Below are 16,371 nucleotides of genomic sequence, written 5' to 3'. Positions count from 1 at the left end.
ATATATTGATCACTGTTTTTAGGTCACCTATGCCTTCCCCGTGGGTAAAACCAGGTTTCCCTCCTAACTTAAAGTCCTCTGATATTAATACACTCTGCTCAGGATGACATGATAATCCAAATGCAAAACTTGCACAGAAACACAAAACAAATTGCAAAGGTAAATTATAAAGCAAGAAAAGCATTTTCATTTCAACAAAAGAAAACATTACAAGACAAAGACGAAGGTTAGAAAATGCAAGGTAAGATTGGCTTTTTAAATTTGTTTTTTTTTTTATTATTATTTTTTTAAATCGGTTTTTAGTAAAACTTTACTTTGTTGAACCCATCTATGGAATTATTTTCAAATGTGATTAGAATACCATCATATATTCAAAACTACATATACTGACACGGAGACTCAGAAAAACTGTGTGCTAGAAAACTGACACCAGTCTGAGCACCATGTGTGATTTGCAAGTGCTGAATAAAGTTAAACAAACTATTTATAGGAGGATAAAAAGTGTCATATCTTATTCTGTTTATGTTCCAAATCAGTATTTATAACAGGGCCCAATGGTGCTACTGTAAATATCAAGCATATTAATTACCTATGAAATGACTACAGTAAAACTGGTCCTGCATTATTACGCACCAAAGGAAAAATTTCCAATACATATACAGTAAATACAATTTTATCAATAAAGCATCTATGTATCACATTAGTTTCTATATCTTCTCAGGTAGGAAGCCAGCCTCACATCTACTAGTCTAGTTGATTTTTATTTTCGATTCAGTGAGTTCATCAGTGCATGTTCTGTAACACACAGAGAACAACATGACCCTGATTCTCAGTCTGAACATCCCTCACAAGAGCTGCAGTGATTCCATCCGGATCAGAATTTCAAGCAGAGAAGTAGCACCCTAGATAGATATGGAGAGAGTTCCACACATCAAAAAACGATAACGATCTTCAAGACTTTAAACACAGCTCCTCAATCATCCCTGGACATGTAACTACATTTTTTAACACCTTCGATTGGCCAGTCCAGTAACAACACAACGGAGACTATGGAAGACAAAGTATTTCTACTGTAGCTACCTTCTCATTGGTTTGATATCATCTTACCCCTTCTGGACTCTTCACTGCAATAAGGAGGAGCTGAGAAACGCTTAAACACAGAAACAGCATTTTTATAATATTACAGGACCTGCAGAACAAACAAGAGAACAAGGTGATAAAGGAGATGCATGTAACAATTCCAAACTACTTCTGGTGACGTTGCTTAATATGGCAATGTGATCAAAAACTGTTTCTGTTACAGTCTGTTACTTTTGCTTATTTAGTAGAAACAATGTAATGCTTTGTTTTCTTAAATGTGTGTGTTATCCACAACTATTAAACTCAATAGTGCTAAAATTAGAAACACTATAATGAACTGAATTCATTTTTGAAGACATTGAAACAAACAATCTTTAAAAAACACTCCTGAAAATACATTCCTTAAAACAGTCCTTTTAAGTATTATAAATAGGGCTCTCTAACTGAGGCCTTCTGAGCCTTCTAGTGTGGATGTGGCACAATGCAGCTGGTGAGACAAGCCAAGGTTTCCAGACAATATGAAGATTTTGTCCCAGTGCTCCTTCTAGATTTTGGTTTCTTTAAATGAACCAGGATAACAACAAAAGCACTGTTGAAGGTTTCAGTTTAAAGGCGTCATGAGTATAAGGGATAGTGATAGGCCTAGATAGGGAGCTAGTTATAGTTACTGTAGCTCCTGAGTACAAGGAATCCAGTGAAGGAGGGGAAGCGATCATAGGATACCCAGGACGTAGTTGGGGCTCTGGGGCTGATTAGAGCATAGAAAATCTCTGGGAACCAAGAGGCATCTGGCCTGAAAAAGAAAAGGAGACTTCAATGTTTTGTTGCTTTGGCATTCTCAGTTTGCTGTCGGAAACAATTCAAATCTTCCTCTCCCTTGAACTTTGGAGAGGCATTTGAGTTTTAATCAAATAAACGACCACGTAGATAACATGTCTGTATTTTGTATGCCTCTTAATTTAAATGAAAATGATGAAACGGGTATCAAGTGTAAATGACAATGGGCTCTTGGCGACAAAGCCTCTCCTTTCTGCTTTGTCTGGCTTCCCTCTGCCCTGCAGTTGACTGTTTGACATTTACAACTTGTCCCGTGCTCACGGATAACAGTGTTCTCTTTGCCTCAATGTGAACAGCACTTGTTTTTCAAGTTGATTGTATCTGACAACTGAATTAATTGATGGGTTAACAATGGAAAATTGGCCCTGCTGAAATATTGTTATTTTAGTTTTTTAATTTTGGTATTTATATTCTGGCTAAAATAGTATATTCAGCTTTTTGCACATTACTAGTATGAAATATAGGAATGTCCAGAGGAGATTAAATTAAAATTTTTTACCTGTTGACACAATATTATCCATTGCATCTGTAAACATGATTTTGGCAAAAATTACTAAGTCTGCAGCATCAGTAAATTTCCAAACTGTATACAATGAAACAAAACTTAATGTTTAGTTAGTCCAACAAAAGGTATCACATCTCCTTCTCTTTGCCTATATATTACTGACAATTTTGCTATTATTTCATTTCTCAAATTTCCAGAGCATCAAATCCCTAAAAACATAATTACAATTTTGTATATTTTATATTACGTCTGAATTAAGTAGCCATGTAAATGTAGATCTATATTCAAATGTCGGTTGTTGATTAAAGGCAGTCTGTATTTGAATGTGCACATCTGGAGGATGAAAAGTCTTTGTTGTGTGTAGAATATGCATGTTGATAGACTTACACATGTAAAAATAATGCATTTACTTATCCTAAGAAATAGCTTACCACTTTGATGGTAATATTATAGTTACAACTTACAAGTATACCACAGATAGCACATCAATACGGGCGTCACAGTGCTGACAAGAAGTTCAAGTATAGAGATAAAATATCTCAGGTAAAAAAAAATAAAAAATACAAAAAAAACCCCACTCTAATCTGATTCTCAGCTTGCTCGGCAAGTGTATTTATGGAAATATTCCAGAAGACTGATCAAATACCTTGTTATTGTAATGCATTAGAAAAACAAAAAAGGGTTTGAAATATCAATATTTTCCTTACAAGAAAACCAGATTCTTAAATGAATTTGGGAAATGTTTGTTTACCACATTCCTGGGAGCTATCCATCAATGGTATGCTTTGCAATAAAACACAATATATATATATATATATATATATATATATATATATATATATATATATATATATATATATATATATAGATAACATACATCACATCACCTAAGTTGTGTGCTTTTTATTATATATAAAGATGGCACAGTAATAATATTATGGGTATAATAAGATTATATATAATACTATTGCATAATTTACTTTGTTTATGTAACCCTGTGTACCACTTTCATTAAATAGTCTTTCTCTCATGGGATTCAAATCAATAATACTGTACTTGAATATAATACCATTAATTATGCATATACAATCCTGCAGTCTTTTGGACTGTAACATTATGGAAACTTATGGAAACTATAATAAGATCCAAAATGGAAAATCACCTATATGGTAACAGTATCCTGGGAGACAGTGAGCATGTTTTTAAAAAAGGGAGATCATGTCTAACTAACCTGCTTGATTTTTTTGAGGATGCAGCATCAACAATGGATAATTGCAAAGTATATGACACAGTTTATTTAGGTTGCCAGAAAGCTTTTCACAAAGTCCCTCATAAAAGATTAATTCTCAAAATAAATGCAGTAGGGATTCATGCATGCACATGGATTAGGGAGTGGTTAACATGTAGAAAACAGAAAGTACTGATTAGAGGTGAAACCTCAAAATGGAGCAAGGTAACCAGTGGAGTACCACCAGGATCATTATTATGTCCTCTGCTCTTTCTAAGGGAAATTCAAACAGAAAATAGGAGGCACATTTTTACACAGAGAATTGTGGGAGTCTGGAACCAACTCCCCAGTAATCTTGTTGAAGCTGACACCCTGGGATCCTTCAAGAAGCTGCTTGATGAGATTCTGGGATCAATGAACTACTAACAACCAAATGAGCAAGATGGGCCAAATGGCCTCCTCTCGTTTGTAACCTTTCTTATGTTCTTATTATTTACAAAAAGGAAAACCAACCTTTCATTTATTATGTAATAGTGGTAAAAATCAACCACTATTCAATTAATTTACGGCTGCTATAAAAAGTAATTTAATAATTGTTTTTGTTTTTTGTAAACGTACTATACTGGGGTAAAATTAGTTTAATCACTCTTGAGGGTGCTAAAAATAGATTTCAAATGCAAAGATTATGCCATGACCTCTGCTATCCCTTCCCACAGTGAGTGTAAAATTAAGCATGATCATATTTAATGCGACTTTTATGCGAAGAGGGACAGTTTATGAATGCATTAGTTTTTTAAAGAATATCTAAAATCAGTAATAAAGTACCACCAGAAATAAGACAGCTGTTTTAAGCTTCAATTTCCTGCAATTGCTCTTATCAATCACTGGAGGGAGGACACATCAGTAGAATGACTCTTAACTTTCATTATTTGTTATACACCCTCCAACCAGAATTATAATACTTTTGGTAGGGTTATTATAATGATTTTTTTTTTTCTTAAAAAAAAAAAAAAGAAAATGGTTTGTTTTTTCATTAATTGTGCTCAGATCAACCACACGCTCTGAATACATTATTTCTATAATTAGTTTTATAAGAAACATCATTTAACTTTATTTATCTGGTCACATTTGTCTAGACTCCATTTCACCTGAACTGTATACCATGTGGTCTGTAGGCATTACTTCCAATACATTTTCAAACGAAATGGGATTGCTCTGTTGTACTTTGAGTTAAAATCAAAGAATATGGTATACAGCTAAAAAATTTAATTTACCTGTGGAAACACTGACGCATGTTTTGAAAATCTTTAAAAACTTGGGAGAGTTTGTCAATCCTACAGTTTATATTCTCTAGCTAGGTCGTGCATTGTATGGGAAAAAATATCATTATTTTAAATGATTATTTATTTTAAATCAGATTGTCCTGGTTTGAATGGATTTTGGTATATTTAACAGAGACCAATCCATAAGAGCAGTTCAGTTGTACCAGTGATATAAAACATACTGCAGATCTGATATTCTGCTATTACAATATTTCATTTTAAAACTGCTGTGCCCATAATCATTCGTTGTCTGATAAAATGTATTCCATTGTTGACAGTCAAGCGTGTTTACGTTTCACAAAGACAATTTATTGTAATTCGATGCGTCGAACAGGTCCTCTCAAGCTTCTACCTTCAGCAGGAGGAGGTTATAAATAATGTTATAACTCAAGATTGTACTAATTTTACACCATTTAAAAAAGCTGCATCCTGTTTAAAAACACAAAATTAAAAAATAAATAAATTAAAAAAAACTTTACTATTAAAAGAAACTTACAGTACCTGCAGTGGAAATTTCCATAACTTCTTCTAAGGAAGGAATTCATTATATATCAAATCACCAACTCCTCGGTTCCCATGGTCAACTGGTTATACAATGAGTACATGAGAGCGCCATATCTAATGTCACAAAATTGAAGAAAACAAGAACGCCTCAGAAAAGGAAAGTTCAATTAAAAAGTACATGTCGACAAACATTAGCATTTCCTCAGGTTTCAGGCTATTTGTGAAAATCATGAGAATCCACCAATCCTGCTGTTCATAGCTTCCCATTGGCCAGGGGATAGACAACTAAAGCAATAACATTAAACTGCACGTGAATGAGAATGTTTCTACTTTGTCGAAAGTGCCATTAGGGGATGGGATAAATGATAAAAAGATCATTAATACGGTAGGTGCCAATTTGGATTAACTAATTAGCTCTGAAGTTCAGAAATTGCATTCCAAAATGAATATTTTAGTAATAGTAAAGTACAGTGGGTAGAACAGAATGAATCAACCAGAATGAATTAAGATATAATGTAATGTAATATCATATTTAAATTAATCTGACAAGTCAATGTGAATAGCGTGCAATAATTTTTGTTTAGTGCATGCCACATGTTAATTACTGAATGCAAGTTGAAATGAGAATATAAAATAATTGAAAACACATGAATGAAAGATAGAAATAAAAAGTAAACCATATGTAATTGGATATTTCTATGCTTTTACAATTTATTTTAGCCAGTAACATTTAAATTCTGAACTGCAGAACATTAAATTACAAGATAAAAATTGGAGTATCTAATACTTGTGTTTAAATCTGTGGAGTAGTCAGACTGTTAAGAGCCTAACTGCTAAGATTACATTTTTCTTAACAAAACAAATAACTGTTCTTCGTTAACCCATGGAGTTGAGTTACAGCACCAGCTCGGTAGCAGTGCTGGAAACTAAACTGAGCCCCATTATACAAAATCAATGATGTGATAGTCAACTGGATTGCTATTTTATTAATCAGGTTTCTCCATGATAGGCACGGTTAGTTGTTGGCTCTAGGTTGCCCAATGCACTTTAGAGAGATTTTAAATAGCAAATGAGCAAGATAACACTTTCTTAAACTCGCTTTAAAATGAATTCATAAATCTTGTTTTGAGAGAAAAAAAACAAAACAAAACAAAAAAAACAAAAACAAACAAAAAAAAACAAAAAACAAGAGAATGTTGTTGTGCTGTGCAGTGCACGCCTCAAATTCACGGTTAATAATATTAACACATTACCGCTTTGCTAAGTGCTTACTTTCTCAGCTTTATTTGCAATGTAGACATTTGCTTGTTCTGATTTCATCCTTCAGTCAAGACTATTGTATATAATAATATATATATATATATATATATATATATCTATATAATATATATCTATATATATATATAAGAGAGAGAGAGAGAGAGAGAGAGAGAGAGAGAGAGAGAGAGAGAGAGAGAGAGAGAGAGAGAGAGAGAGAGAGAGATTTTGAATGCGATAACAAATGCCCCTTAGCCTTTTAATGAGAAAATATTAAATATTCAGTGTAAACATGAAAGGCCAAGAGGCACCATATTTATACTCTTACTGTTACACAACATTTGAAACACAAATGAGAAACTTGTATTCTCAATTTCAGCCTTATTTGTAAATGTGTTACTTAATGTTACGAAACAGTCTGACGTTTTGTACTGGAAGATTTATTTATGCAAGTAATGTTCTGTTTTTACTGTATTTATTTGCTTCAGATACAGACATGGGATTGTTTTCTGTGCAAGCGGCCCTGTTCGTAGCAATTATTATTGTTGCACATATATCAGCAAAGACCACCCAGTTTCCAAAATACCAGTACACGAAGAAGCCCTTTCAAGAGGTCCATCAGACCACAACTACCTTCTCCAGTGCAATGACGGAGGAGACAACAGACGGCACTGAAACCTCTTCATCGGCTGTCACTGACAGCACCACATTCCCCGACACCGTGCAACATGCCTTCAGGACCATAACGACACCAGCCCCCAGTGGGGAACATGAAAACTTCACCCTCGATTATAATGAATGCTTCTTCAATTTCTGCGAGTGCTGCCCCCCAGAACAAGGGCCAAAAGGACAGAAAGGTGACAGAGGGCTTCCAGGTAAATTACGTCATAAAGCCACACACGTGTGCATCGACATTAATCAATATGTGATGTGAATACATGTTCTTATGCAACCATCAAAGAAAAACATAGGTCCTTCCTTAGCATATGTTTTTACGCTTTTAAATGGCGTTTAAAGTTAGCAATGCCAATGAGGCCTTGGTTTTGCTATTCTATTATATATATGCAGATATATATTTGGCTGTCATGCCCACACAAATAGGTTGTACTATTCTAATGCTTCATGCTATTCTAGTGTTCATTAACAAGTTAATCCATTATGTTCATTATACATTGCTAGGCTTTTATTTTCAAGCAAATGCATTGTTGCTGAGATAATTGTAAGATGAGTTGAACAGAAGCTCTAGAGGAATATACAGTAAATATGGAGAACAGAAGCTCTAGAGGTATATACAGTAAATATGGAGAACAGAAGCTCTAGAGGTATATACAGTAAATATGGAGAACAGAAGCTCTAGAGGTATATACAGTAAATATGGAGAACAGAAGCTCTAGAGGTATATACAGTAAATATGGAGAACAGAAGCTCTAGAGGTATATACAGTAAATATGGAGAAGGCTCAATGGAATTAGTTGTGTGTGTGTGTTTGCAAATCATTCTAACCTGTATGAAACACTGCACTAGCTGAATAAATAACTTTTATTTTTATTCACTTGATCACATTTTTAAACCTTAATTAATTTCAATAATTGAAAGACATAAATGCACAAAAGCATTGCTTTTCTTCTGGAGGGCTAAAACCAACAGTATTCACTTTACAAGCTAATTTGTTCTTATCCTTTTACTGTGGCACCCCGTAATAGAGTAACAAAAGCTCAATAAAGCATTGAAAATGACAGTTAAGTATGGTAAAGCACAGCAATACTTTGGTATATAAACATGGTGTATATTAACGCCTTCAACACTGCAGACAGGTCTAGAAAATGTAACCACTCAAAATTAAAGACCTCTATTAGAATAGCAAAGAAAACTCCTTACAAAACATGTAAACTAGTCTTACATACTAAGCTGTATACCTATGCCCATTTTCAATTATATTTTGATGTATTTGATGTAATACTTTGAATTAGGGCTGAAGGAGTTCATTAATTATATTTAATAATTTCAAACTTTTTCAACTATATTTCACACTGGAGTAATACGTTCTCAAACAGACTATTAGTTAAATCTGATGAATTTCTGGATTGCAATATGATTCTGATTTTACATACTGTACAAAACAATCATCAAAAAGGGTTTGTTTTAAAGACATGCTGTATGTGTTTGCCATATATTGTAATTCCTTATGTCTTCAAACTGTTTTACCTTTTTCAGGTCCCAGAGGAGAAAGAGGGGAGCAGGGACTAAGAGGATTGCTAGGGGCAGCAGGACCTGCTGGGTTAAATGGGCTACAGGGAGAGAAAGGTACAGTAACTGACCGTTTCATTCCAGTTTGATCTACTACACAATGATGTGGACTTTGTAAGTGGGATGTTTAATCTGAATTGCATTAAGAAATACAACTTCAGAAATAGCATTTTAGAACATGCAACATATCTTTGGTCTCGTGATGGATTTAGAGTACAGACAAATGCTTACTTACAATTGTTATCATGCCAATTTGCTCAATTGAAATAGAAGAAACTCTGCTCAGTTTTGCTGGATGTTAGTGACATCATTTGCTTTTCAGTTGCACTTCAATTACATCTGGTAAATAAACTAAATCGTATTTGGGGAAATCCCAGAAAAGTTTTTTATTTTTTTCTTGTAAGTTTCTAGAGTATTCCTGTCATGACTTACTCATATTAAGTTGAGATCAAACTTAACATCTGTGTTACAATAACTTTCTTTCTTCAGGAGACAAAGGTGACCAAGGGGAAAACGGAATGAATGGAATCCCAGGCATTCCAGGAAAGCAAGGCGCTAAAGGTATGTTGGAACACACTAATGGGTTAAGCAAAACTGTGAATAAATATGAATAAATATCTATTGCTGTAGTTGCTAATTTCTCAATGTGAAAAAGCTTTATTTACTTTGTCCAGTCTTAAAATCTCCCTAAAGTGCTTCTCACATTAAACTGAAACGATGCTTTTCCATTTACACAGTCAACTTGACCCATTGTTTTTTGTCCTTGAATGCTTGCAGGTGATTCTGGATCAAAAGGAGAGAAGGGAAATCTTGGTTTTGCTGGGCCTCCAGGTGACAGAGGAGAAAAAGGGGATCCTTGTGAGAATGGCACGAAAGGAGAGAGAGGTGAAGTGGGGCCTCCGGGTGTGCAGGGGTTAAGTGGAGAGAAGGGGGATACAGGAGGGAAAGGGGAAATGGGGGATAAAGGGGAACCTGGGGCAGTAGGGGAAAAAGGGGGCAAAGGAGAGAAGGGAGAAGAGGCTGTGAAAGGTGAAAAGGGAGATAATGGGGAACCTGGCATCAGTGGTGCCAATGGTGCCAATGGGTTGGAAGGAGCAAAAGGAGACCCTGGACCAAGTGGAGATAAAGGCAACCCTGGCACAGCAGGCTTACCTGGACCAGCAGGGTTAAGGGGCAACAATGGACCAAAAGGTGACAGGGGACATCCAGGGATGAAAGGGGACCGTGGGCCAAGAGGATTTAAAGGAGCCAGGGGTAACAGCCTGGTACTCAAACGATCTAGCTTCAGCGTTGGCCTGTCACCCAGTAAATCGTTCCCTCCATCTGGTTTCCCTGTCAAATTTGATAAGATCTTCTACAATGGGGAAAACCATTATGACGCAAGCATCGGTAAATTCAACTGCAGCATCGCGGGAGTGTATGTATTCACCTACCACGTGACTGTAAGAAACAGGCCCCTTCGGCTGGTGCTGGTCGTCGATGGCTCCAGAAAGCTCAGAAGCAGGGATTCTTTGTATGGACAGGATATTGACCAAGCCTCTAACTTTATCCTCTTGAAGTTAAATCAGGGTGACCAAGTGTGGCTGGAAACCCTGCGAGACTGGAATGGGGTGTATGCTAGCAGTGACGATGACAGCACCTTTTCAGGATTTTTATTGTATTCAGATGAGGTTTGATTTATGCCATTTCCAGCTCTCTTTGACTTCTGTAATTGAAAAGTATTGAAAAAGGGATAGCATATGATTTAAAGATATGTGTAATTACTTAATACAGCATCAGTAAAACACAGTTAACACATTTCTTTCTTGAGATTAAAACAAACTGATTGAGGGGGTTAAGAAGGAAGTATTATATTTAAATGAAGTAGTGTATACCAATAAATATTTTCAGTACCCTTGTATCTCCTGATATGTATTTATTCAAATTGTAAATGATTAATACACAGTGTTGTTAATTATCTTATCAACTGCTTTGTGCTTTTAAATACTAGAAATGAAATGAAAATAAAATGAAGCAGTAATTCCAGAGTTGTGCATTGCCTGTGTGTGTTTTTTTTTTTTTTTTTTTCACACATCTAGAAACCTAATATTCATATGTAATCTATGTCACTGGTTCTGATAATGATATTACTTGACAATAATGACCTCAGTGGCGTATTCCGCAGTACAAACTGAGCCTGCCTTGCGGTAGACAGAAAACCTAGCAGGAACCCTGTTCTACAGGGGAACTGTTATGTGGATACACCTCAGCAGGAAATAGTTTAGCTGAAAAAAACTCCCAGTATCCAAGCTCCTGCTTATACTATGCATGTGGGTTAAATGATAATTATGTTGAAAAAAATATTGCCCAGTTCAGTATGGCTGTCATTTATATTTTTTGTTCATGTTAGTAACAGTGAGCAAATTATACAGTTGAAATGAATTAATGTTCCTAAAATATGTTTTAAATGTGTGCGAGGGTCGGCATGTGTGCATTTTATTTATTTATTTATTTATTTATTTATTTTACCAGAAAAGTCACAACAAACTGCTTAAAAAACAATCAAAAACATCTCTGAACAAACATTAGAATCAGGACACATGTGCAGTTCCCTATCAGCTCTTGAGATTGCTGTCTTTGAGTCCTTTGTCATGGAAAAACTCATAAAACAGGTTGATGCCTTTAGCAATGTAAGTGGAAACTAATATCACTGACAAAATGTATGAATACAAAATGCCATTGGAGACCAAACCCATTTTTGTCTATTCATAAAAATCAAAATGCAAATCCACACTGCATATCATGACTTAGGCTGTGATTTGTTTATAATGAAAAACTTTCTTAAGGTTTGCAATTGAAAAATACCAGCCTTGCAGCGTAATACTCATGAGAAAAGGAATATTATGGAAGCAAAGAAAGTTGATTTAGAAGCAAGAATAGAGACGTCAGCTTTAATTTCAATCCCAGCTTCTCCAAGGCTCGCGGCCTTAAATTAAATTAGAGCCTGGTGAAGCTGGCTTAAACTAGTTTAAAAGATGACCCAGCTGAGACTGTCGATCTTCAGAGGACTTTTTAATTCATCATTGAGTTATACAGAAAAATGTGAAATGACATTTCAAAGCGGTAATAATGAACAGTATTTTAAGATGGGATGCTGTCCTGAGGTCCTCATTAGGATGCAGGCAGATGGTTCTGGAGTGAGCTCAAGGTCAGGTGGGCTGCCAAGCGCAACGAGCTGGCCTCTGTATTCATAAACACAGCCTCAACCTTTCTTGAACACACTCTTCCACAATTTAACTCTGTTCATATCTGTCAACGTGACCTTTTATGAGTCAAGATGAGAAATATTGGAACTAATCAGTCCATTGCAGTCGTACCACTAAGAAAACATATTTTTCTGCCATTCCAATATGTGTTTCACATACAGCGCTGGGGTATACAGTTTGATGTTGACCATATGTACTTTCCACCTGTCACACCACATAGGTGTGATCACCTAGACGTTAGCTGAACCGACATATACACCTTTTTAGGAAGAACACATATCCATTGAGAAGTTTTTTTATGAGCTAACATGTCACATTCAATGGGTTCATCTAGCACTTTGTTATTGAAGATTTTAAATTTTAGTTGTAGATCCACTAGCCTGGTGCATGCTTCATAAGTACTTTCAGAAACACTGAGATTAAACCATAAAATAGGGACGATGTAGAGCTTTACCTAAGTGAATGAAACCCCTCATATCACCTGCAAAATAACCAAAGGATGTCAATTCGATTTTTAATGAATAACTAAGCCAGGGTACTACTGTAGTAATTCATTTCTCAGTGCAGAAATAATGTTCACTTATTTCCACAGAGCACTCTTACTAAAGAGCTTCTCATATTAGACAGAATAGATGCTGTTCCTTTTACACAGCCAACACTAGCTGTTGTTGTTGAAAGCTGGCAGGTGATTCTGATTCATAAAATAAAGACGACCCGGTCACCATACGCAAGGAAGTAAACCCTGGTGGGGTGGCAAGTGTTTTTTATTTATAACCACATTCATGCAACCCTGCAACATGAGCCAGTTGCAAATAACTGAATCTTGCGATGTTTCCCTTGCACTAGAAAATTACTCTGCTTTAGTTTCCCCTAATTTGCAGATCTGTTGGTAGGCTCTAAGTAGCATGTGCAAAAAGGGAGACGGTGAAGCATGACAGAAATAAATAAATAGCTAATTCAGTATCATTGTAGCCCCACCAGCCACCCCCAGCACTTAGAAAGTAAAAAAAAAAACACCCAGACTCAACCTTCTGTTCATCCCATACCAGGAGGGAGGCAGTGGTGCTGTAATTGTACCCCTTGTAACAATTCAGCATTATATTTAGTATTGTTTCCACCGCCAAGGAAAGAAAATAATGAACTAATTTCATACAAAATGAAAGCAGCGAAGAAAACCAAGTGAAGAGCTTTATATGCATGTAATCTCGACTGCAGAGAGCTTAAATCAGAATGAACTGAACAGACTGCCCCCCCCTGAAATACCAGGTGTGCCGGACTCCTCCTTCCTTTTAAGCTGCTGTATTGTTTTGTCGGTAGTGGAACCTAGCAGCACTGCTACATAAGAATTTGATCTTTTTTTTCTTTTTCCTTTAACTAAACAAAAAAGGCTTTGAAATGAAAAAACCAAAGTGAACAAACATATCAGCTGTTCACTGCCCTTTTATACATGAGAAGAGGGGCACTGGTGATAATAATAATAATAATAATAATAATAATAATAATAATAATAATAATAATAATAATAATAATAATAATAATAGATTTTTAGTTATTTAACCAAGAGATTTACCCACTGAGACTGAGGCTCCATTTACAAGGGGCCTTGGTCCTGGATTATAATAATGATGCATGCTTCATCTACTCACTTCACTTCAAGTACTGTATTTCAATATTCAAATAGCTCAGCCTTTACAGTACCAAGATTAACTTCTTGCATACCAACGACTTGTTTTCCATACCAGGGATATTACTGGGGAAACAACTGTAATGAGCTTTTATACCCGTGATCACAAGACTGTTTACCACTTAGCAACAGGTGCTTCCAGCAGCTGCAACTAAGGGAAAGGAGGGTAGAAAGGACACATATACATGATAATCAATATGTTTTGCTTTTGTGTAATATCTTTATAGTGTGAAATATTTGCATTCATATGACCTTGATTTGAGCGGGTCAAACTTCCAATTGTTTATAAAAATGCACGACAAATATTAAAAATATTAAAAATATATAAAAATCCCCATCACAATTTGCAGTGATTTTCCATGTTGTAAGTCAGAGGCAGATTATACCATTCATCTTTCGAAGGTAAATTGTTAAGCAAATATGGAAAAATATGTGAAGAATTAATGGGCTGTCCCTCAACTTTTGTCTCTTACCATCTTTTACCTCAGGCTAAGGAGTTAATGTGTTTGAGCCTTACATTTGTAAACAGCTCCCATAAATCATGTGATGTTTATCATTACCCTCTTCGTTCTGGTATTCTCCATTCATCAGGCCTAATAGGCAGTAGAATCAAATGCAGTTCCTCTCTTAGCAGTCCTATAGCCCAGATTTTTTACCAACATTAAAGTGTATGGTAGCCCAGCCTGATTCTAGTGTAATTCATTCATTTTCTCCAAATGTTTATAGAAAGACCCGGGGAGGAAACAAGTAACAACACTGCCGCATGCATGTATGTAATGCATCACATGGCAAACAATAAACAGTAAGGCACATGTAAACATGAATAGATATTTTGATAGCAATGAGCCAGAAGCATAGGAAGCTAAACAAGTACACTGGAGTTACTTTAGTGACAGATAAAGCAATATTTCCTACAGAGGTAGGCAGTACTACAGCCTGTGGCAAGTTAACTACCATTCTGTAAAGGCAGCACGCAACGTTACCTACATTTCCTAAAACTAAATGTACAAGAAAACCTGGTATAGTCAAGTCATGGCACTGGGTGCCGACCGCAATTTGAAAAGGAAAACACACTAGACAAAGGCAGGTGCTTTTCACAACAACAGCTGCTTTATTGGAATAAATTGGCATAATTGAAACTGGTTGTACTTCTGTGCCAAGCTATCAGCAAGAGAAACTAGTTGAGACACAAGCCACAGCTCAAACCTAAATAGAATCTGTCTGTAAATATAACAAACCGCAGCTTAAAACATTTATGAATCTTATATGGCAGTTTCTGGTACCTGTTTCTCACAAAGCTGATATTCACATGTCATCTCAGATCAACCACTTGGGGGCACAAAAGCTCTACAACGCACAGTTGCCTCTTGTAGCAAACAAGATTGTGAATAAAAATATATTTTAAAAAAGCCTTCAGACGGAAAGGATGTAGTTGAAAGAACTTATTTGTAGTTGATATATCAGGTTTGTCCTATATATATATATATATATATATATATATATATATATATATATATATATATATATATATATATATATATATATTATATATTTTTGCTTGAAAGACTGAAGGAGCAAAACAAAATGTATTCCCAATGTCTCAAATGTCCAGACATACGATTATTCATATTACATTATGTATAATTTAGTACGTCATGTTTATCTTCCAAGATAACAAAACAGTGTCAAACTACCTAACATATATTATTGGTGACTCTCCATAATACAAGCACAACAACTTATTTTTGTGTATAATACTAGTGTAACAAATGTTCAGTTACAATACATTGGCATAGTTTGTTTCTATGAACAATGTTTTAAGTACATGCAGTAGATAATAGACAATGGTGACAACAATGTAATAACATGGCACCCCCCCCCCCCCCCCCCCCCCCCCCCCCCCACACATGAAAATGATAAACCATGAATTAGTAACAGTCATGTGACCCAAAGTGTTGCACAGCTAGAAGTGCTGCTGGCAATGCATTTTGTCCTGGTGTGATTTAACACTATTAGGTCATTATTAAAGGTTTTGTTTTATTAGGTGTAATTTATGTATAGTAGCCAGCCAATATGAAAAATATAGTGCTGTCCTTTAGGTCCTTCAGTTACTCATTTTGAAGAAGTTGTCAATTGTTTTCTCAAGGATATTTGTAAAGCTGAATTAGGCATCTTCAGATTTACAACCTATTATCAAAACAATAATGCCCTTCATATGACACAAACTGAAACTATAGGGTTTGATGTCGAGTACGCATTCTCACTTTGTTCATATGTACATTAAGAAGAGTCCCTGTGGCTTACACCTGACTTTGAAAAGTCCTTTTGATTCATTCATGCCTCATTTTACCAGACATCTCCCTGATAAAACACAGGTAGAGCAAAAACAAAACTAAACCCCAAGGATACCAAATTCCAAACTGAAGTAACAAAAAACCTTCTCCAGTTGCATCCCCCTAAAT

The 16,371-nt window shown here is 35.5% G+C and overlaps 1 protein-coding gene across 1 annotated transcript; it reads left to right on the top strand.

The window, feature by feature from the left end:
- The first annotated feature begins 7,125 nt into the window (after positions 1–7,125).
- LOC121327357 (inner ear-specific collagen-like) lies at positions 7,126–10,843 on the top strand. Its single transcript, XM_041271330.1, has 4 exons — positions 7,126–7,608; positions 8,948–9,037; positions 9,470–9,541; positions 9,758–10,843. Exons 1-4 carry the CDS (start codon positions 7,137–7,139, stop codon positions 10,654–10,656), a joined length of 1,533 nt encoding a protein of 510 aa, XP_041127264.1. The 5' UTR covers positions 7,126–7,136; the 3' UTR covers positions 10,657–10,843.
- Positions 10,844–16,371: the final 5,528 nt, after the last annotated feature.

The sequence above is a fragment of the Polyodon spathula genome, chromosome 14 (genome assembly GCF_017654505.1).
Source record: "Polyodon spathula isolate WHYD16114869_AA chromosome 14, ASM1765450v1, whole genome shotgun sequence".
Lineage (NCBI taxonomy): Eukaryota > Metazoa > Chordata > Actinopteri > Acipenseriformes > Polyodontidae > Polyodon > Polyodon spathula.
Note: the sequence above shows the minus strand (reverse complement) of the source record. Positions and strands in the feature narration are given on the sequence as shown.